General features: G+C 46.5%; 1 protein-coding gene across 2 annotated transcripts in view; it reads left to right on the top strand.

Annotated features, from left to right (window-relative positions):
• Nucleotides 1–22,379, top strand: part of KMT5A (lysine methyltransferase 5A) — a 77,445-nt gene that overhangs the window by 49,837 nt on the left and 5,229 nt on the right. For both annotated transcript variants that reach the window (XM_078667612.1, XM_078667611.1), the window contains exon 7: nucleotides 14,575–14,765. In XM_078667612.1, coding sequence (XP_078523738.1) covers nucleotides 14,575–14,765 — 191 coding nt within the window. The remainder of the gene's footprint in view (nucleotides 1–14,574; nucleotides 14,766–22,379) is intronic.

Genomic DNA, 22,379 nt, shown 5'->3' on the forward strand with positions numbered 1-22,379 from the left:
AGATGTTTATAGACTTCACTCCTTGAACCTCAAACCTAAGAAATAATGGAAGGATCAGAATGTTACATCTTTTTATATATGATGCAATTTGTTTCACTTATCTCTGCATATTCGTTTCCTGTTTGTGGGCACTGGACCTTGTGGAAAAAAAGTTGCTAAAATTTGTTTAAAAAAACGTGTAAATTTTGCAAAACCATGCTAAAAATGATAACCTTTTGGAATTAAATTGTTATACAAAAATGTCTGACACTTACTTTCTTGAAACTAGTGCTTTATAGAAATTCTATAAATGGCATATTGATTATGTGTACATGTAAGGGATTACATCTATTAATACTTTACAATGTTCTCTTTATGGAATATAGTGATACTTGATATTAGAATGATACCTTAATGATAATAGAATGATACCTTATGGACCACAGTTTCCTGTTTCTATGTGCCATTCTTTAAGGTTGTGAGAAGTTGCGATGTGTAGCACTTTGTCTATTTTTTTTCTTCCATCAGTGTGAAGCTGGTAGGTTATTTTAAACCCCATGACCAGCTGCAGGACTACTACTGCTCAGGCCCGCAAGCGCACTGCTCACCAGTCGCATCTTACCGGTTCCTGATAAGCAGTGCCTGCTTTCAAAAATTCCCCGGCAGTTACGGAGCTGGAAACACAGGGTGTAGGTGGCTTGTGGGGTAGTGGCCGTTGTGTTTTCCCCCCTGTTAATCTGGGCTGACATCTCTTAATCACAGCGGGGATACAGAATAATAGCATGGAGTAACAACCACAACAAAAATTCCTTGCAGGTGCACTAGGACTTGGAACACCAATCCATTGGCACACTTTAAGCCATTGTTTTTCAGAGTGATCTGCCTCTGTTCAAGTTCGGTTTTTAAGCTGATGTCCACTTTGATTTTTAATTTTAAAACCTGATCTCTTCTACATTTTTGTGTTGGACCTGCAGAAGTATACTAGCAGTAAGGAGATGATCGTCATGTGATGTGATGCAGAACATGCTGGCTTTGTCTTTTTTGCCAAAGAGAATTCTTCTAGCTTAATCAGGATAGGATGACTGGGTGGATTTAATGATTGGATGCACACATCCCCCCCCCCCCCCCGCCCCCTTCCTAGGCTGCGAAGCTTCTGCTGTGTCTGCAGCTTCCCCATGATCACAGGCCAAAGGTCTTCAGCACAGGTCTCCACACCTCCTGATGAACCCAGATGTGAGAAGAAGCCAGCTGTGTTTTATTCCAACACATACTCTGGCCTCGGCAGACTGCCAGTGCATGAACATGTGTGCAGCTCAACAGCACCCAGGATCCATTCTCATGTTTGTTTGAGCATGTGCCCCCAAACGTCTTCTGCAGGAAATTACTGTCCGTTTATGTTGTATACTCTGTGGGATCATTGCAAAAACATGCAAGATGTTCATACATTCAGTAGATTGCTCGCAGATGTATTAAACAACTTGTGTACAACTTGTAAGGAACCTACCGCAAGCTTTTTCAAACATACCTCCCTGAAGACAGGTTAGACATTTCCTGTTCACACTGCAGGTCCAATGGAATAATCTTTTCATAACTGGAAAGACTTACGGAGCAGCTTATTTAAACCTTTTTACCCGTGTCTACGAAAGCTGTACTTTAAAACACTTGGCTTTTAAAGCATGTGTAATGTCTGGGTGTTCTTCAAAATCCAGACCACCGGCTTGATAGAACCTATGCTTTGCCTTTTTACGTATGGTGGTAAACATGAATTTGTTTCCAAGGGAAACAATTTTTTAAGAATCCATTAACCCAATTTAAAAGAGAAATAATTATGGCATCAGACGAAAACTTATAGTATTTTCCTGGGCGTTTTGTTTCTTAATATTTTTTTTCTTCCCTTCGGTTCTGATCTTAATTAGGAAAGGCTGATGAAATGTTTTTCTTAAAACACCTTTGCAGAAAAATCAATTTAGCTGTCATTTACTGCTCCTTTGCTACGGAAAATCCAACTTTGAGCACAGGCATACATTCTATGCAATTCCCACTTCTCTCTATTTGATTTGTTTTTTCTTTGTTTACACCTTTACTGCAGTTTCTGCTTAAGTACCCCAAATATTTTGACCCCCAGACTCCTGGTTTCTTTTCTTTTCCGTGCCTGGCCTTTTTTGGATTTCTAAATATTTGAGGCATGTGCAACTATGGGTACACATGCTGTGCATACTCCTGCGATCTGGTGTTGGGCTCGGATGTGTGTAAGTTTTTCTTTGAAGAAATCTTCCGAATCACAAGATAGTGTGAATTTTATCTTGCTCATTGTTAGTTTTCTTTCAGTTGTCTGGTTTGGACTTGTGATCCGTGTCGACATTGTTGCTGTGCTCTTTTTTTGGTTCACATTGTTTTCTTCCCTCTGTCGGTATTGTATTTCGATTGCGCCTCGCTTACTTTCTGTCTCGGGTTGATGTTTGGTTACTTTGGTAGAGTGGGATCAGGGCCAACCACCGTCTACCGGGGCCTCGACCTTTGGGGCCTACTCATCTCTCGGTCAAGTCTCTCCTCCATGCCTTGACGGTGATGGAGCAGATACCATTGTTGTTGTACTCGCTGCCATGCAAAACGTCCTCGGACAGATCTCCTTCAGGTCTGTAATTTTGTGCCTGTCGCCCAGACACAACGAAGCTGCAATGCCTGCTGCTCCTTCTCTTTTAAGAAGACTCTTCAAAACCATCTGGCACATCGACAATTCTGTTCCAAGGAGATTGAGAGAGAACATCATCTTCAACTGTCTGCTGCAGATGAAGAGGCTTTCTTCCCCGAAGAAAGCTCTGGCTCTGATCTGGAAGTTGACGACCTGCTGCTGACTCAGCAGTCCATGAGTACGGCAATCCCGTCCCCCTTGACATCGCTCTCAATCTGTGCAGCCCTCTGCCAAAGGGCACACAGCCATTCTGGAGCACCAGAGACAGACTTTTGAACCACCACAGCCTTTAGCCATGGTCTGCATCGACAAACCACTTTAGACGCTCCTCCCATCTTGGGCCCAGGGCCCAAGAAGCCTTTGTGACTGTCCGGTCCAGCAACGGCCAATCCAGCACTGAACCAACCCTCTGAGACGAAATCAAAGCCGCCCTCGAAGCCGAAGACTTAGGCATCGATCAGCATGACTGCCACCGATGTAGTAGAACTGCTTCTCCACAATTTGCAGGAGGGAATAGACTCCAGGCAGAAACACTTGGCCATTCACTTCTACGAGTCAAATCCTTACCCATCCTTGGGGGGCCTGCTGCAATTCCACCCTCAAAACGCCAGCTGTCTTTCAAGGAAGCCTTGGCCATTCCGTCAGTGTAGCTCCTCCGCTAAAGCAGAGGCGCATCACCCCACCACTCAAAAGGAAAAAATAAAAGGATAACTTATCGTTATCATTTTGTTTTCCCTATTGCAGTCTGTGGTGCGGATGGGCTCTACAGAGCAGGGGAGGGGTGGTTCGCACTCTAAGTGCACATGAATTGTTTGGACGGCCCTCTTGGGCCGACCAAACAGTTCATGTGCACTTTGTATGTACCTACCAGGCTGCATTACCCAGCCTGGTGAGTAACATGCACATGCTCCCTCTGCCAGCCGATCAGCAGCACTCCGACCAATCACAATGCTGCATTGCAGCGTTGTGATTGGCTCAAGGGAGCCTGTGTGCCCAGGTGCTATCTGCTGCTGGCCAGGACAGGAAGACGAATAGGACGGAGTAGAGGCAGCGGCAGGCCGTTAAAGGTAAGTACTTGTCTTTGATTACATCTCACCCACCCCCAACACCACCATCCGGTAGCAGCCGCTACTGCATTTCGATTTCCCCAAAGCAGCGCACGAAAGTGGATATGGCTTCCATCTCCTTACCCCATCTTCTTACCCCATGAACAACCATCCCTTCACCTTGTACCTTGGCCTTTACTTTCCCCAACTGTTCCTCCAGAGGATCCCCTTGACTTCACACCTCCACAGAACCTGTTGAATATGCCTTTTGATGGTTAGCATCTCTTTGGTCCACAGGTAGACCAAATATTAGAAAAGGTCAAAATAGTCCAGGAGACCCTTCAGACACCTGCTCCCAGCAGCACCTTCCGTTGCACACCCAATCATAGAGGCTCGAAAACCACCTCCCCCAAAGCCTCCACGTCCTACCAGTGGACAACAATTCTCTTCCAGGGTTTACTTTACAGGGTCTTACAGGAGCAACAACTCTAGAGGTAAAGGTGGCTCCCCAAAAGGAGCTGCAACCACCGACAAACCCTGCCTTCAAGGCTTTCCCCCCCCCTCCCCCCCATGTGACAGACAATCCCCTCAGACCATTGGATGTTGGATAATATCTAACCTGGTTATTTGGCGCTCACTTCCACACCTCCCACCTTTCCACCCCAAAACAACTATCCCCAGAACACCAAAGGCTTCTCAGAGAAGAGGTCAAAGCTCTCCTTCTCAAAGTGGCTATAGAACCCGCCTCCCACCATCAACAGGGAAAGGGTGTACTCGCTGTACTTCCTAATACCGAAAAAGGACCGGTCCTCAATCCCGTTCTGGACCATAGGTCACTAAATGAATACATCCTTTCAGAGCTTGTCCATATGGTCAATCTCCAGGATGTCATTCCGCTTCTTAGCAAGGTGACTTCATGTCTGCACGCTACCTGAAGACTCCTATTTTCACATACCAATACATCCGGCTCATCGCCGATATCTCTGGGTTGTGGTTAGCAAAACAAATTACCACATCAAAGTGCTACCCTTGGATTACTACTGGACCTTGAGTGTTAATCGAGTTCCTTGGAGTGGTGGCTGCATACCTGCACCGCCCGGGCATCCAGGTCTTCTTTTATCTGGACAACTGGCTGATCAAGAGTGCCACCTACCAGTAATGCTGAGAACACGCATCACAATATACCTTCTTCACCAATTGAGGTTTACCATTAACGCTACTAAATCCCACCTCGAACCCCTCCAGATCCAACCCTTCCTGGGGCTATTCTCAATTCTGAGATAGGCATGACCCATCCCAACCCTGCCAGGATCCAGACTTTCAGACACTGCTCCCTCTTGTCAAACCAAATCAAAATTCACGGTCAGAACAGTCATGCGCCTCCTTTGCATGATTGCAACCTGCATTGCGATATCACCCCATGGCAAGCTGCACTTGCACCTGTTGTTGGAATGCCTAGTGGAACAGAGTTCTCAGGTGGAGGGTCATTGGAACGATCTAGTGATGATTGGCTGCCGCACTTGTTGCTCTCTGCTGTCGTGGAACACCAACAACCTGTTGCAGGGGTGGACTTTCCTCGACCCAGTTCCACAGAGGACCATTGCAACAGATGCCTCCCTTACAGGTAGGGGCACACACTTGCAAAATTTGACTTCCAGAGACCGTGAACTCAAAGACCAGGACCTCCACATAAACTACCTGGAACTTCTAGCCATTAAATTTTCATTGAAGGCCTCATCTGATAGGCAAGTTTGTTCGTATCTGGGCAGGCAATATGACAGCCAAGTATTCTCCTCGGAAACATGGGGGTACATTCTCCATAACTCTTGCAGCTATCCCAGAACAGTTGGCGGTGGGCTCGCTGCCTCAAAATCCATTTGATAGAGGAGTACCATCTGGTCATGGACAACTATTGTGCTGACCTCCTCAAGATGCGGCAGGAAGTCTACCACTTCTACCATAACTAGTCCATTGAACTTCCTGTCTTTTTTCCCACAACCTGATTAGTAAAGTAATAAAGTAAAGTCCACATTTGTAAAGCGCACAATCACCCGTAAGGGTCTCTAGGCGCTGGGGGGCCGTCAGGAAGATTAAGCGAGCTATTGCCCAGAGTCACATGGTGCTGGGCTGACCTGCCGCCGGAGCCGGGGATCGAACCGTGGTCCCCAGATTCCAGCGTCAGTCGCCCTGGCCGCGGCGCCACACCTCTTCAGTTGTGGATCAGGCTCTCCATATTTTGGATGTAAAATGAGCCCTCGTGTACTATGTTGACAGAGCCAAACCATTAGGAAGACGCATTTTGTTGCTTTCTCCAAACCCCATAAAGGGGAGGCCCTATCCAAATACGCCATTGCCAGATGTATCATTAGATGCATCCCGTTATACTATGCTAAGAGGACTCTACCCATTCCTCCTAGAGCCCACTACTCGGAAGAAAGGATTCCCTATGGCCTTCATGGGGAACATCCTGAGCTATGTAATAGCTGAGATATGCAAAACGGCAACTTGTTCTACACCACACACACTTTCACAAAACATTAGTGTGTGGATGTGCTAGCCCCCCCCCCAACAAGCTAATGTTGGACAGGCAGTGCTCTGTACTCTGTCAATCTGCTGCCAGATAGCTACCACTTTTTGGGAAGACTGCTTTACATTCTATGCACAGCATGTCTCTCTACAGCCACACATGCCTTGAATGGAAAATGTTACTTGTCCTGTAAGCATCTGTTCATGGCTTGTAGTGGTGTTGTTTCACATGCGAACACCAGGAGATGATGAACGGAGTGCTGAAACTTTTCAGACACCCACCCCTAGTCACAGATCTGGGTTGAATTAGTCATAGTTTAGCTCACCTTGCCACCTCAGTTCAGACCCAGCTATATCCAAATCAGTCTTGTAACCCTGAAACCGGTCCTAGGATGCTTGTTTCTGGTCCAGGGAGGACCTGGCTTGGCAGTTCAGGCTGGACTGTTCCCATGAGGCACAGGGCCAAGCCTGATTTGTATACAACCAGGTCTAAACTGGGGTGGCATGGTGAACAAAATAATAATGCATTTAGCCCAGATCTCTTGACTGGGGGTGATTATTTATTTATTTTTTTATTTTTGTTTTTTTTTGTTCTGCATGCCGTTCATCAATTGTCACATGCACCCACCCTCTTCTCCGGACACTGTGGGTGTTAGTGTCTTTATTATTTCTTCCTCTTTTACATGGACATCTCTCTAGACATCGGTTTGCTGCATATTTCATCCGATGACATGCACATTATCCACAAGAGGACTCGCTGCACTATTTTGTGACTCCGACTTCTTCGAAGAAAAACAGCCTGCACACATCCGGGCACAACACTATATGGCAGGACTATGCGCAGCATGTAAATGTACAGCACTACATGCCACAGGTTAAGTAACATGTTCCTTTTACTTCCTCCGTCAACCAAACATGTCATAACTTTCCCAGAAAATCTATGTTCGAGGCATGTGGGCTGCTGAATTCATATCTGTGCATAGATCGCCACCTAGTGTTGGGTCCGGATGATTGCACCTTGTTGTCCTGGAAGAGTCTTCGAAGTATCACAAGATAGGTGACTCCACCCCTGGACTACAGTGCGCATGGGCATCTTCTCCATCCTCAGATTGTTTTTTTCCGCCATTGGGTTCGGATGCTAACTTCAAAACTCCAACTTCGGAATCGAAAAAAAAACTTTCTAAAGGCCAAAAGGCCTGCGACTTAGACGGTATTGTTCTCGTTCGGTACCTCTCTACTCGATCCAACTTTCAATCTCCCATCGGTCATCGACGCGGGCCGTTGGGATTTTTCGACGCCACGTGAGCCGACCGTCGATGGAAAGAAGCCCTTTTAAAAGGTGCCCACAATGCCACTCCAAGTTCCCACATACTGACAAACACTCAGTATGCAACAAGTGCCTTTCCCCAGACCATAGGGAAGAAACCTGCCCAGCCTGCGCCCAGTTTCGGTCGAAGAAAACCATACGGATCCGATGGGCCGCTAGGCAAGAAATGCAGCGACAGGCACCGGAACCGAACAACATCTTCGATGATGACCAGGAACTACCGGACGCTCAACACTCTGACCTAGAGAGAGTCACCGTCGAGGACTACTCGGACGCCGATGACGAGATCCCACCGGGGCAAATCGTGAGTACACTGCCCCCGACACCAATAAGCCCGTAACCGAAAGCTCCGGTCGAGGCATCGCCAAAAGGCCTTAGCCAAGATCATAAAAAAGTTTCGCTAGCCCCGCAATCCGGCTCTGCTCCGAAACTGAAACCTTCAGAGACCCCAGGGCCCAGTAACATCGTCCCAAAGAAGGTTCCAGAGCCAAAAAAGGGTGTCAAACCGAAGAAGGCCATACAGCCAAAAAGCGTCGACCCCCCCCCCCCCCCCCCCCCCCAAAGAGTTAGTCGAACCGAACAGGGGCACGCAGCCTAAGGGCGCCGAACCAAAGAAGGGCGCCGACCCGAATAAGCCTACCGGTCCAAAATCCATCGACCCGCCAAAGGTTGCCGACAAAAAGGGGGCCGTACCGAAGCCGGTAGCATGGCCGGAAACACCTGTCGACCCAAAGATAAGTGCTCCGAAGACACGAGTCGATCCGAAGAACGTCAACTCTGAAAAGGACACTCATCCCAAAAAGCCTACGGAGCACAAAAAACGTGTTGACCCGAAAGTTCCAGTCGACCCCCAAATCACTCGTCGACCCCGAACAAGGGCCCCGAGCTGAAAAAAAGCAAGAAAAACTCCAAAAGTCGTAAAAAAAGAAAGTGTTATCGACCCAAAAAAGTCTAACACTCAACCCAAGACTGTAGAGGAAGAACTCTTCCACCCAGATCCATCAGACGACCAAGCAAAAATATACATCAATCCAGAGACTGGTAAAGTTACCATCCTGCACAGAAATAAGAGGACTTTGGACTCTGGCTCACATTCCCCTATTCCATTAGAGAAAAAGGACTTTGGGACTTCTCCCTCTAGACCCTTCATTCCTTTTCAGCCTATCATGCGTACTACACCCTTTAATCCTTACATTCCTTACTCTCCTTCTCACCAGGGGGACAATGAGGGTAACATGGGGGATGAGCCGCAACCTCAATATGATTTTCCCACAAGATCCTCAACCACAAGAGGAACCATGGGAGGAGCCAACAGACCCTTACAACACCCACCCCATCCCTGATGTACCCTCTTATCCTACTAAGCCGTCACCTACAGATGACACCATAGTCTTCAATCAACTCATAGACAGGGCAGCACAATTCCACAATGTAGATATGCATAATGACCCTGTTGAGGAAGACTTCTTATTTGACACCTTCCCCACTTCAGAAAAAAGCGTTAGAACACTTTCCATGTTAAAAGGAGTTCTGAAACCTGCACCTGACATATTTAAGGATACAGCCAGGGCACGAGTAATCAACCCCAGAATAGAAAAGAAGTATAGGGCAGCTCCTACAGACCCTACTTACATCAGGGGACAGTTACCACTAGACTCACTGGTAGTGGCTAATGCACGTAAACGGGCCAACTCCCAAACAGGGGAAGCACCTCCCCCTGATAGTCAAGAATACTGGAGGCATCAGGCAAAAGGGTAGCAGCACAAGCCTCCAACTCATGGAGGATTGCTAATACACAAGCCCTACTGGCTCGTTACGACAGGGCGCATTATGATCAACTCGAAAGCCTAATGCAACACCTGCCTGAGCCCTTTAAAGCACAAGCTGATGACCTCATACAAGAGGGAAAATTTATAACAAATGCCTCCATCAAATGCGCGCTTGACGCAGCAGACACCGCAGCTAGGTCAATTATCACTAGCTTCTTATTACGCAGACCTGCATGGCTGCGTATTTCCGGTTTTTAGAATGAGGTGCAATCCACCATTCTTAACCAACCTGTCAATCAAGATTTTCTATTTGGCCCTGCTGTCGACACCATTTTGGATCAAATGAAAAAAGACACAGAAACCGCAAAATCCATGGGGGCATTGCAATTTCAGCAGCACAGGGGCTCCTTTCGGCGCTCCTCATACAGGGCAACTACACGAGGAAATACCTCGCAAACATCTGCCTCATACAAAAGTAACACACAAGATTCCTTCAACAAGAACACAAACAGAGGAAGTTATAGGGGCAACAGTAATAAGGGAAGAGGATGTGGAGGCAATAACACCAGAGCCTCCACTGCCACAAAACAGTGACTTCATTACGCTGCCTCCAGACCACATAACACCGGTCGGAGGCAGACTCCAACAGTTCCTACCTGTCTGGCACGCAATTACCACGGACAGGTGGGTGAGAGAAATTATCCAGTTTGGTTATTGCCTAGAACTTACTTCTACGCCACCAAACATACCACCCAGACATCGTTCTATGTCCATGGAACACATCACCCTGATCCAACAAGAGGTGAAATGCATGCTGGAAAAGGGGGCCATAGAGCAAGTCCCTTTCCACTAGCAAGGGACAGGAGTATACACCCTATACTTCTTATTCCCAAGAAGGACGGCTCCCTCAGACCAATATTGGACCTCAGACCCCTAAATCAATATAAACTATCTGAACACTTCCATATGATCACACTACAGCAAGTGCTCCCGTTGCTTCAACAAGGAGATTTCCTAGCAACACTGGACCTCAAAGATGCGTATTTTCACATACCCATCCATCCAGCCCACAGAAAATACCTCAGGTTCACAATAGGTCAACCCTACCAATTCAAGGTTTTGCCCTTCGGGGTTACCACGGCTCCAAGAGTGTTTACAAAATGCTTAGCAACAGTGGCAGCATATCTCAGAAGGCAACACATCAATGTGTACTCCTATCTGGACGATTGGCTAATACAAGCGAAATCGTGCCAACAGTGCGCAACACACACATCTCAAACACTTCAGTTGCTACACAGTCTAGGGTTTTCCATCAACTATCCAAAATCGCATCTGCAACCATCCCACGCACAGCAGTACCTGGGAGCCACTATAAATACCTCAGTGGCAAAAGCATATCCAAACTCAGCAAGGATAGCCAGCATGCAAATACTCATTCGCAAATTCCTGCCACAACACTCTCTGCCAGCTCGAGTCTTTATGCAGCTCATAGGCATGATGGCCTCCTGCATATTCATTGTCCCCCATGCCAGACTTCAAATGCGCCCATTACAGGAATGCCTAGCACGGCAATGAAACCGGGCTCGAGGACAACTAAAAGACCTAGTGTTGGTAGACAGTCGCGCTCACAACTCTCTGCAGTGGTGGAACCCACAAAACCTTTCCAAGGGGCGACTGTTCCAAGAGCCGGTTCCACAACTAGTACTAACAGCGGACGCATTACTGACAGGCTGGGGAGCCCATCTCCTTCAATACACAGTACAAGGGCTCTGGAGAAACAAACAGGAAAAACTGCAGATCAACCAACTAGAGTTGCTAGCGATATTCCTAGCCCTGAAAGCATTTCAGAAATACTTGTACAGCAAGACGGTGTTGATCCGGATGGACAACATGACCGCAATGTACTATATCCAGAAACAGGGAGGAACCCACTCTCCACAGCTGTCCCATCTGGCACAAAGCATATGAAAGTGGGCGATTTTCCCCCCCAACAAATTTTCTCCTAGCAGAACACCTTTCAGGGAAGGACAATCAGATTGCCGACCTGCTCAGCAGGCACAGCCAACAACTACACGAATGGGAGATTCACCGCCAAGTTCTCCAGCCATTCTTCGAAGCGTGGGGTCACCCAGAGGTAGACCTGTTTGCCACAAAAGAAAACTCCAAATGCCGGTACTTTGCCGCCAGGTTCCCACATCCGTTGTCACAGGGCAATGCGATATGGATGAACTGGTCAGGCAGATTTGCGTACGCTTTTCCCCCAGCACCACTGATCCCGCTGGTGGCACGCAAACTGCGGCAACACTCACTTACGCTAATCCTAGTTGCTCCCACATTGGTGAGACAGCCGTGGTACACAACGTTCCTACAACTTTCAGTAGCTCCTCATCAAAGACTGTGCCTTGCACCCCATCTTCTAACTCAGAACCATGGAGAAATCTGACACGCAGATCCCAATCAGATGAACCTAGCGATCTGGCTCCTGAGGTCTTAGAGTTTGGATACCTTAACTTGCCCCCAGACTGCATGAACATCATTAGGGAGGCAAGACTACCAACCACACGAGTGTGCTATGCAGCTAAATGGAAGAGATTTGTTATTTACTGCAACAATAACCAAATCGACCCATTAGACGCTTCCATACAAAACATTGTTACCTGCTGCATCTACAAAGATTTAACTTGGCATACTCTTCTATACGACTACACCTCGCTGCTATAGCAGAATACCTTCTAAACAGGCAACACCTTTCACTGTTTAGAGTACCAGCAATCAAAGCCTTCATCGAGGGTTTGAAAAGGGTGATCCCTCCAAGACACCCCCCTTCCCCAGTCTGGAATCTAAATATAGTGCTTACCAGACTTATGGGACCTCCTTTCGAACCTCTACACTCATGCGAACTACAATTCTTAACGTGGAAGGTTGCATTCTTAGTTGCCTTTACCTCACTCAGAAGAGTGAGCGAATTACAAGCACTGACAATTCAAGAACCTTTCATGCAGGTACATGCCAACAGGGTGGTTCTTAGAACCAACCCTAAGTTCATGCCTAAGGCTGTATCCAATTTCCATATCCATCAATCAATAGAACTGCCAGTATTCTTTCAAAATCCACAGTCCGTAGCTGAGAGAGCCCTACACACATTAGACGTAAAAAGAGCTCTACTTTATTATGTAGACAGAACTAAATCATTTAGAAAGACAAAACAACTATTTGTTGCTTTTGCATCACAACACAAAGGAAATCCTTTTTCAAAGTCAGGAATAGCCAGATGGATAGTTAAATGCATTCAAATATGTTATCAAAAGGCAAAACACACTTTAACCGTCCCCCCAAGAGCGCACACTACAAGAAAAATGGGGCATCCATGGCTTTCCTAGGAAATATTCCTCTTGAAGACATCTGTAAGGCAGCCACATGGACCACCATACACACTTTCACAAAACACTACTGTGTAGACGTGCAAGCAAAACAGCAAGCTGCTGTAGGCCTGGCTGTCCTCAAAACTCTTTTTCAAACTGCTGCAGCTGGCACAGGTAACCACCGCTGGAGGAGATACTGCTATACAGTGTATGCACAGATACGAATTCAGCAGCCCACATGCCTCGAACGGAATATGCTACTTACCAGTATGCATCTGTTCTTGGCATGTAGGGCTGCTGACAGTCATATCGCCTGCCCTCCTCCCCGGTGCCTGTCGCTGCTGCAGCATTATCTCTGGCATGGCCATCTCTTACTTTACTATCTCCATCTCTGCCACAATGGCGAAAAACAATCTGAGGATGGAGAAGATGCCCATGCGCACTGTAGTCCAGGGGAGGAGTCACCTATCTCGTGATACTTCGAAGACTCTTCCAGGACAACAAGGTGCAATCATCCGGACCCAACACTAGGCGGCGATCTATGCACAGATATGAATATCAGCAGCTCTACATGCCAAGAACAGATGCATACTGGTAAGTAGCATATTCCTTTTCACTAGTATAATAATAAAGATGCCCATTGAGGACTGGATGGAAACTGCACCTTTACTAATGTTTGTGGGGATTTTTTCTTCTGGCTAACTTTGCTACCCAAAACCTGGCTTATAATTCCTCCTTTTTTAGAGGACCATGGGCCAGATGTAAGACTGCTTTTTGCGGTCGCAAACTGGCAATCTGCTCGTTTGCAACCGCAAAAAAAGTGTCCTTGCATGTAAAAATGCTATTTTGCAATGTAGCGTTTGTAACTCTCCTCCATCCCTTCCTAATAGCGAGTTACCATGGAATGTACCATTGTTTTGCAGCAGCAAAACGCTTGGTAATCCACTCGCAAACGGGAAGGAGACCCCTTCCCCTTTGTGAATGGATGGGAAAATATTTTTTAAGGGCAGGCAGTGGTCCCAGGGAGCACTACCTACCCTTAAAAAATAAAACAAACGTTTCTTTTTTTTTTTTAATCCCGTTTTCCTTTAACCGCATGCGTGCGGGCGGAATTCCGCTCGCACGCTGAGATTTTGTAAAGCGCATGTTACATGCTCGTCATGAGCGTGCGAGGAGGCTACCTCATGACGAGCCCAGCTCGTCATGAGCGTGGAAGGGGTTAAGAAAAACAGGCTGCATTTAAAAAAATTAATGCAAAAAAAGAACCTGCTTTATTAAAAAAAGCAGTCGGACATGGTGGTCTGCTGACCCCAGCAGGCCACCATCCCTGGGAGTGCTGGCCATTCCTAATGGGGTCGTAAAGGGCACCTACAAGCCCATTAGGAATCGCTAACAGTGTATGAGACACTGCTGTGAATTGCATTTTGCGAGTCGCAAAATGTAAAGGTCGTACATCTGGCCCCAAAAGGTTTTTTTTTTGGGGGGGGGGGGGCGGCAAGTCCTTTCTTTGCCCTGTGCCGGAAACTATAAATGTATGATGTAGTTAAAAATGAGTTAAAGTTTCATTTTCCCTAGCCCTTTATATTATTTCTGTAATCTGGTCTCTACATATCCTAATGATGTGGGTGCACAGCACTTGCATTTGTAATACTTCAGTTGTTTAAAAAAGAAAATGTCTACTATTTCGATGGCTGCGGTGAAAGTGAAAGGCTTTTGATTGTTTTCTTATTTTGTGGTTTTCCGTTTAAACTGTCTTGCTGCTCAACCAATTCTTGGTGGGGATGAAATGGAATTTAGCTGGTTTCTTTGTTTGCATTTGAGATAACTGGTGAACTCTTAATGGAAAAAAGGTTTCGTCTTTTCTCCTGCTCAGATTGATTTTATTGATGGCAAAGGCAGAGGAGTGTTTGCCACAAGAGACTTTATTCGAGGGGAATTTGTTGTTGAATACCATGGTGATCTCATAGAGATTACTGATGCAAAGAAACGAGAAGCACTCTATGCACAGGACTCCTCTACAGGCTGCTACATGTACTACTTCCAATACCGAAGTAAAACCTACTGGTGAGTGTCAGTCTTATAGCATTCTTTTTAGCTTGATTTAAATTGAATGATTTCTCTTGCATAACAAAGATGCAGATTGAACTGATGGATCAGCCTACCTTTCTCAACTTTGTTTATCTAAAATCTCGTTTAGTTGATTCTGTGTTCGAGCAGCCTTTTAGCAATGACTTGTCTTGATCAATTCTCTGGTACATTTGTTACTGTCTTCAATTTCCCTTGAACTCCCCGCATCCCCACTATGTGTCGTTGTTAAATTGCTGTTTATTTTGATGAACTTTTGGTTAGCGAGAATGTATTTTAAATGTCATCTACCCTTCCTGAGCACGATGTGTAAACCAGCAGTTGCTCTTGATCCTCTGCAAGCTAAAAACAAAAATGCAAATCTCAACCTGAATCTTTAATGAAGATCAAGGGAATATGAATGTCGTATTGGACTTCCACGATTATTTAAAGATGAAACCTAAAGTGTCAGGAGTAGAAAGTCTCCAACCAGCTATATGTTGTAGATTAATTGCCTATTAGTAATGCAGCATGTTTGGGACTTCTAGTCTACCCAGTTCAGGATGCAGAATGGATCCAACAATTTCTGCAATAGCTTTTGTGCTCTAGAAGGTGGCGTTACCAGTTTTTGCTACAACTTTGACACTCTGACTTCGGATATGACACAGAGCTACATATCTGTGCCACCCGTGCTCATTGATGGAAATACCTCTTTTTCCACACCCAAAATGTTCCCTGGTGACACCAGAGGCCATTTGCGAGTGAGAAGCAAAGCTTTGTTACAGAGTAAAAAAACAATTGTTTCTGCTCCGATTCTAGAGGTCCTTTCTCTGTCCCATTCACTGTCGAAGGTCAAGTGCAAGGCTAAGTTCAGAGAAAAGTCAGAGAGTACACAAAGTTTACCCAGGTCTCTTTGTATCCTTTGCTTGCACTGCGAGGAGAGTTCTCATAATTGGCTCTCTAAAGCCCTGACTCCAGCTTCAACCTCTTATTACAATCAGATTTCCATTCTAGAGCAGATACACACTAATTCCTCCGAAAAAACGTGGACTCCATCAGATTGGAGCTCTTTAGAATGGTTCTGGACGTCTCGGATGATGTTTTGCACACCAAGGATCTGTTCGGGCCACCGGTCTGAATTCTGCTGGTGAGTCCTCCCCTGATACCGACCCACCCCAGGCTGGCTTTGCTTTGAATTTCTTGCTCTAGCCTCCATCCTTTGCCCCTTTATCGAGGCTGCCCTGGTCTCCAGAGGTACCAGTACTGTATTCCACTCTGACTGCAGAACTGGCTTTGGCTCAGGGCATCCCATGTCATGATTTAGCTTAACAAGGCTCCACTGCAGAATGATCAACAGTCCTCTTGCCCCCTTGACGTGGCAGCAACATTTCAGGAGAATGGATGGCCTCTTTGGATCTGACTTGGATGCTCTTTAAGGTCTTGAACATGTTCCCAACAATGAAGACTATGATCTTGAGGGGGGAGATAATCATTAGTTACTACTTTATTATATTGATGCTGTCATATCTTGACCTGCAAAAAGCCAGTGGCTTGGACACTCCACCAGAAGTGGAATGTAATTATCCCCTAGTGGCCCCTGCAGAAGAGAACACTATTTGTGGTGGGAGTACGCAGAGAGGGGTGACTTGTAGCTCACTACTTCGGAGACCAAGGCCACTGTTCTGACCCAAATCTTGCAGGTCTGGCATTCCCTTCAGGGCCCTGTAATGAATCTTTGACTGAGACCCTTTTGTGGTCATGGTCCAAGGCTTGCTCTACCCCACCAGTGGGTTGTCCTATTTCTAGACCGCACAGACCTGCCTTGGGTGATCCAGTTTTCCTGATGCAGGATACAACTCCTAAGAGCCTTATTGTGAAGTCTATCCAAATTCTTTTCTTCCAGCTCCACCAAACGGTGAATCGGAGAAAGAAGCTTTATATCTGCAAACGTAGCACTCTGTTCTTTGAATGCTGTTTCTCTCGGGTTACTATATCCATGCTTTTCTGAACATGAGGAATGAGGTATTGCATGAGGATTTCCAAAACTCCTTTGCACAGACGGTACATGATGGCCAGGACAAAGTGAAGTATATAATGAGGTCTGGCTAAGATACCACTGACTTTGTTTCCCAGGTTATGGAGACGTGTAGTCATAAGATGTTATGCATGGATGTGAATCCCTGGATTTTCCAAAGATGTCCATGGCTCCTTTTAGACATAATCCTCCTTCTCCCCAATCACCTCTTATAAAAAGATCATGTATTAGAACAGACCTACGGGCATTTTTGTGGATTAAGTGGTGTTTTCTCTGTTTTTCAAACCTTTTGAAGTCTGGGTTTATTCAGCTGCCTTACCCTCAAAGTAGATACAAACTTTTATTCCAGTGTTTACAAAAACTATTGTTTTTATGCAGTGATTACAATAAAGCACATATATAATTTAAAGGTGAAGTAAAACAGGGTATGTAGTGTCTTTTCTTTGGCAGTGCACCCAATGAACTTATGATGGTCTATTTTAGACATAGAAAGTCTCTGTTGCATTTTCACCTGCATCTCATTACCCTTTTTAATATTGCATAAACTCTCACACTCTGGCATGACTGTCTGGGGTACAGGACTACTAATAATAAAAAATAAAAAAAAACAGTGCTGTATTCAAAACTTTCAATAAACACATTTCTGGACACCGTTTGGATCAATCGTCTACTCCCTACTGACCTGCATTCTAAAGCACCGGACGCTTTAAGCATGCTCGCCCCTTCTTTACTGCATTATTTGCCTGACTGTATTAAGGTAGTGCAACTGTTTGGTGCACATGCATAGGTGCCAAATGTCCCCATGTCAAATGTCCCAATTTAAGTGAATCCTGACCTTTTAACAGACATAATATTGTATTCTGGGACTTGAAGACTTGCATTTAACATTGTTACTATGGACTAAAATACCCCTGCAGAAAAGTGCAGTTTGGCCAAATGCCAGGAATTGGCTGAAGGTATCGCACAACAATGGGACACCTTGCGGTTATCAATTTTATTATGTGGAAAGTCTTGTCATGTTTTCACCACTATCCCTTGTATGTTGTTACAGCACTCTTTTCACAGTTCCTATCACTATACCTTGCATATCTGGGGTGTTTAGCAAGTGACCTGCAATTAATACTGACTTGTTAGAAAAGGGGGCTGGTGTATCAAATGGTTTTACCTGTTCTGTGTTTGGGGGTGTATGTGATGGTGCATATTGTCCAAGATTCTTATGAAAAAAAATCAAGAGCGGAAAGGAGGAGGGAAACGGATGTTGTGACTCACCCTCCTCATATACATTGTCATGCTCAAGAGAGTCCACCTCCAGTCATCTAGGGTGGGCCCACTGGATGTAGGGGGAAAAACCTTTTCCATGCAGGCTGAGGTGGGAACCCATGATGACTGTGTGACCACTGGGCACACTCCCATCCAGAGATCGCTATGAGGCACCAGAAGGGCCACTAAATAAGTGGACCCTCTTCTAAGAGAGGTTATCACGGTAGTTTACAGTATGTGTGTTGCATGGAATGATGAAATAACTGCCACCGTTTCCCAAAAGGGTATTAATAGGGACATACTGATCCTGACGAAAGCCACTGGATTTGGGTATGTGGCAGAAACTAGTTGATCACACTTGAGGGCCAAGGAGTGACAGTAACTCCAGCTAGTCTGTTTTTCCCAGTTGATAAGCTTGTCAGATGGACCTGTGAATAAATACTAACTGGGCACCGCCTTGGCAATTTTAAAGGTTGCCTCCTATAGATCCCACACACTTTTTCCTTAAAAAGTGCTCCCTTGTAAGGAAAGAGGTTGCTGCATGCCCTGACCGTCGGAGGGTCGGAAAGAACTCTATGATGAAGCATGTCACTGGATAACATTTAGAGAGGTCTTTTCCTTATATCCATTGGGCCCACCCTAGATGACTCGAGGTTTCCTCTCAAGATTCTTATAAGCCAACCATTTCACCATTCGGCAAAATAATTAAACACTGCCAAAAGATAAAACAAGATTTTAATATTTTCTACATTGTTTAACCTAGTTAGATTGGCCCTAAAACATGCTTCTACACCCTCCACCTTTAATCCCAACACCCACAACTGGAGGAATCCTAGGGAAGACAAAACAATATTTTAATGACAGTCCTAAACTGCGAAACTCAAGCAGAATAATATTCAACAGTCTTTCTTGTTTCTACCTTGTATAACAATGTTACATAGGATTGAAAGAAATAAAAATGTACTACTCCTCCCTCCTGTTCCTTTCTTTGAATGGCATTTTATTTTCAGGTTGTGCAGGTGTGTGTTTATTATATTTATATGTTCTCAGTGATTAGGGCGATTTCCCTTTTTGGTGGTGGTTTTTCTGATTGATACATCTGCCAGTGGATTCCTCACCTTGTGAATATCCCCCTGAGTCAGCAACGTTCGGAAAATTCTTTGCAGCTCGCCGGCGTGGACGACGTCACAGGAACGCACGACATCGCGCGCGGCTCTGCTGACGTCACTGACTCCGTAATATGCCTACGCCAGCGTGATGACATCAGTTCCCTTTTTTCTGCGTCTTCGACACTAACGGTTTCAGGGAACCTCTGTAGCTGTTGGTAACTTTGTTACTGTTTTTATCTGTTTGGCTTCTTGCATGTTTCTCGCTGAGGATGTTGTCTAAGAGGACCAGGTTCAAGCCTTGTGGGGAGTGCGGCAAGATGATGTCGATTACGGACCCGCATGAGGATTGTATCTGGTGCCTGAGTTAGGACCACGATGTGAAAGGCTGTTCTTCGTGTAAGAAGATGAACCCGAAGGCTCTTCGAGAGAGGGAAGCAAAACTTCTGGTGGCGAAGTTGAAAGGTAGAAAAGAGAAGAAGACTTCGAGATTGCGTTCGAGTAGGTCGAGTTCCTGCACGGCGTAGCCTTTTAAGTCGTCTTCTGGTCATGCTTCGAGGTCAGCGAAGAAAAAGCATAAGAAACGAAGGCATGGATCTCGTCATCACTCCGGTTAGGACTCGGAGTCGAGGCCGAAGTCGCCTAAGAGGAGGCATAGAAAAGATGAGGTGTCTCCTTTGCTTGGTGTTCCAGAAGGTGAGGCTTCGCCCTTGGAGTCGCCGGTGCATTCTCCGGCTCCGGTGTTGGTTCCCTCTACGGCGCCGTCCCCGGCTCGAGAGGAAGACGAGGGTCCTTTACATGAGGGCTCCGTGACTCCAGTCAATCAGCCTGTGGAAGAGGAGGTGAATCCGTAACCTCCGAGAGGGCATCCTGTGGGTTCTTACCCGCCCTTCCCAGCTCCAGGTCAAGACCCTACTTTGTTTTTAAACGCGATGTATGGAGTCTACTCGAGCTTTGTACCCCTCTGGTGCACTTTCGGGTCCTATGGGTCCTTTGGCATATAGTTTAGGAGTTCCCCACTCCTATGCTCCAGCTCCATTTATGCCGGCATCTGCTCCGCCTTGGCCTTTCTCTGCGCTACCGAGGTCGTCGACGCCGATGCCATCGTCGCCGGCTCCGACTAGACCTCGTGAGCAGCAGCTTGGGCTTCCGGATCCGATCTCGGCTCTGGCTCAGTCGGAGTCGGTCACGGATCCGACGGCGCGGCCCGTGAAGGAAAGATCGAGGCGGGAAGCTCAGCGTCTTCTAGAGGAGCAGAGATATAGAGAGGCTGAGGCTGAGATGGAAGAAAGTGAGCTTCAGGAGGACTATTTTGATGATTTGAGGGAAGCTAGTGGCTTAGAGGACAGCTCCCATTCAGGGGAAAGCTCTGTTTCTGATGCCCCTTCAAAGGACGTTGCACCATACCATGTGGTCATTAAAAAGGCTGTAGCTCTTTTGAATTTATCTTTGCCTACAGCTGAATTCAATGCTAATATATTGACTGAGGTCCTTCATTCCCCATCTTCGGTTGTAGAACCATTGCTTCCTTTTAATGAGGCTTTGACTGAGCCTATATTGGAGGTTTGGAACAAGCCTCTTACAGCTCCTGCAGTGGCTAAGGGTGTTGCAAGGAGGTATAGGGTAGCTCCTGGTGGTCCTGAGTTTCTATCCTCGCATCCTTTGCCTCAAAGTCTGGTTATACAGGCAGCCTGTTAGAGGTCTGTTGGTGCTTTCCCTCAAGTGCCTGGGGAAAAGGAGTCCAAGAAACGGGATCAGACTGCGAAGAAGATTTTCTCTTCTGCGAGTATGGCTCTAAAATCGACCAGTGCCACATGTCTCTTGGGGAGATAAATTCATGCCCTGATGGACCCTGTACGGCAGTTGGCTCCAAAAATTCCTGAGGACAACAGGAAGGATTTTGAGGAGGTGTTGGCTGATACACAGGCGGCTGCACGTCAAGTGATTCAAAGTGTACTTGACACTGCTGATTCAGTTGCTCGCATTATGGGAACTTCTGTTGCCTCTAGAAGGGCTGCTTGGCTGAAGTCATCTGACTTTTCTGCGGACGTTCAGGCAGCCTTGTTGGATTTGCCATTTGATGGTACTGGATTATTTGGCAAAAAAACTGATGTAGCTTTAGAAAGATTTAAGGACCGTAGGGCTACTGCCAGATCTTTGGGGCTGCAGTCCAGAGGCTCTGCGACTAAGAGGTATAGAGGTTTTGGACGTTCGTCCTTTCGACCCTACCGTCAAGTTCAACAGCAGCAGCAACAGTAAAATCCACTATATAAATCCTACAGGGGGAGACAAAGCGCTTGTCCTCAGACGTCAAGCCTCCTCCTCCTCCGCTTCCCAACCCCCTCCATCATCAGCAAAGCAGCCCTAGATCCGCCATTCCGGATCAAGCGGGTCCTGTGGGGGGGGTGGGCTTACCCATTTTCTATGGGATTGGGAATCGGTTACATTAGATCTTTGGGTTCTCAATCTCGTAGAGAATGGGTATGCTCTTCCCATTCGGGAATTTCCTCCGGATTACCCTCCTTGCCAAGGATTTTGCTTGGAGGACCACCTACTTCTCCTGCAGGAGGAAGTCCTGTCACTGTTGCACGCTGGCACATAGGGCACTCCAGTGGTGTCTCCGCAGGCAGTGGTATCAACACAACGGAGATCTGAGTCTGTGAGGATCTCCAAAGAAGCTGCAGCGGATGCATCTTGGTTGAGTGTGGAAGGCAATCTGTCTCAAGGAAAACCTTTCTATCTACCTCCATCGGTTGCCACGGTGATAACGGATGCATCCACTTTAGGGTGGGGTGCTCATCTGGGGGATCTGGAGATCATGCGTCTTTGGTCTCCAGAGGAAAGGTTGCTTCACATCAACCTTATAGAGTTGTGGACAATACGTCTAGAACTCAAGGTCTTTCTCCCTTCCCTTCCCTTCCCTTCGCGGGCGGTCGGTTCAAGTCCTGACGGACAACACCACCGCGATGTGGTATGTCAACAAACAGGGAGGAGTGGGGTTGCAGTGTCTCTGCAGAGAGGCTCTGTGTCTCTGGTCCTGGGTTCAGGACAATCAGATTTGTCTGTTGGCAAATCATCTCGCCGGAGTTCTGAACGTGCATGCAGACAGTCTCAGTCGGCAGTTCTCGGCCGACCACGAGTGGAGGCTTCATCCAGAGGTAGTTTGTCACGTCTTTCGGACGTGGGGAACTCCAGGTGGACCTGTTCGCCACT

Source organism: Lissotriton helveticus, chromosome 11, assembly GCF_964261635.1.
Source record: "Lissotriton helveticus chromosome 11, aLisHel1.1, whole genome shotgun sequence".
Classification (NCBI taxonomy): domain Eukaryota; kingdom Metazoa; phylum Chordata; class Amphibia; order Caudata; family Salamandridae; genus Lissotriton; species Lissotriton helveticus.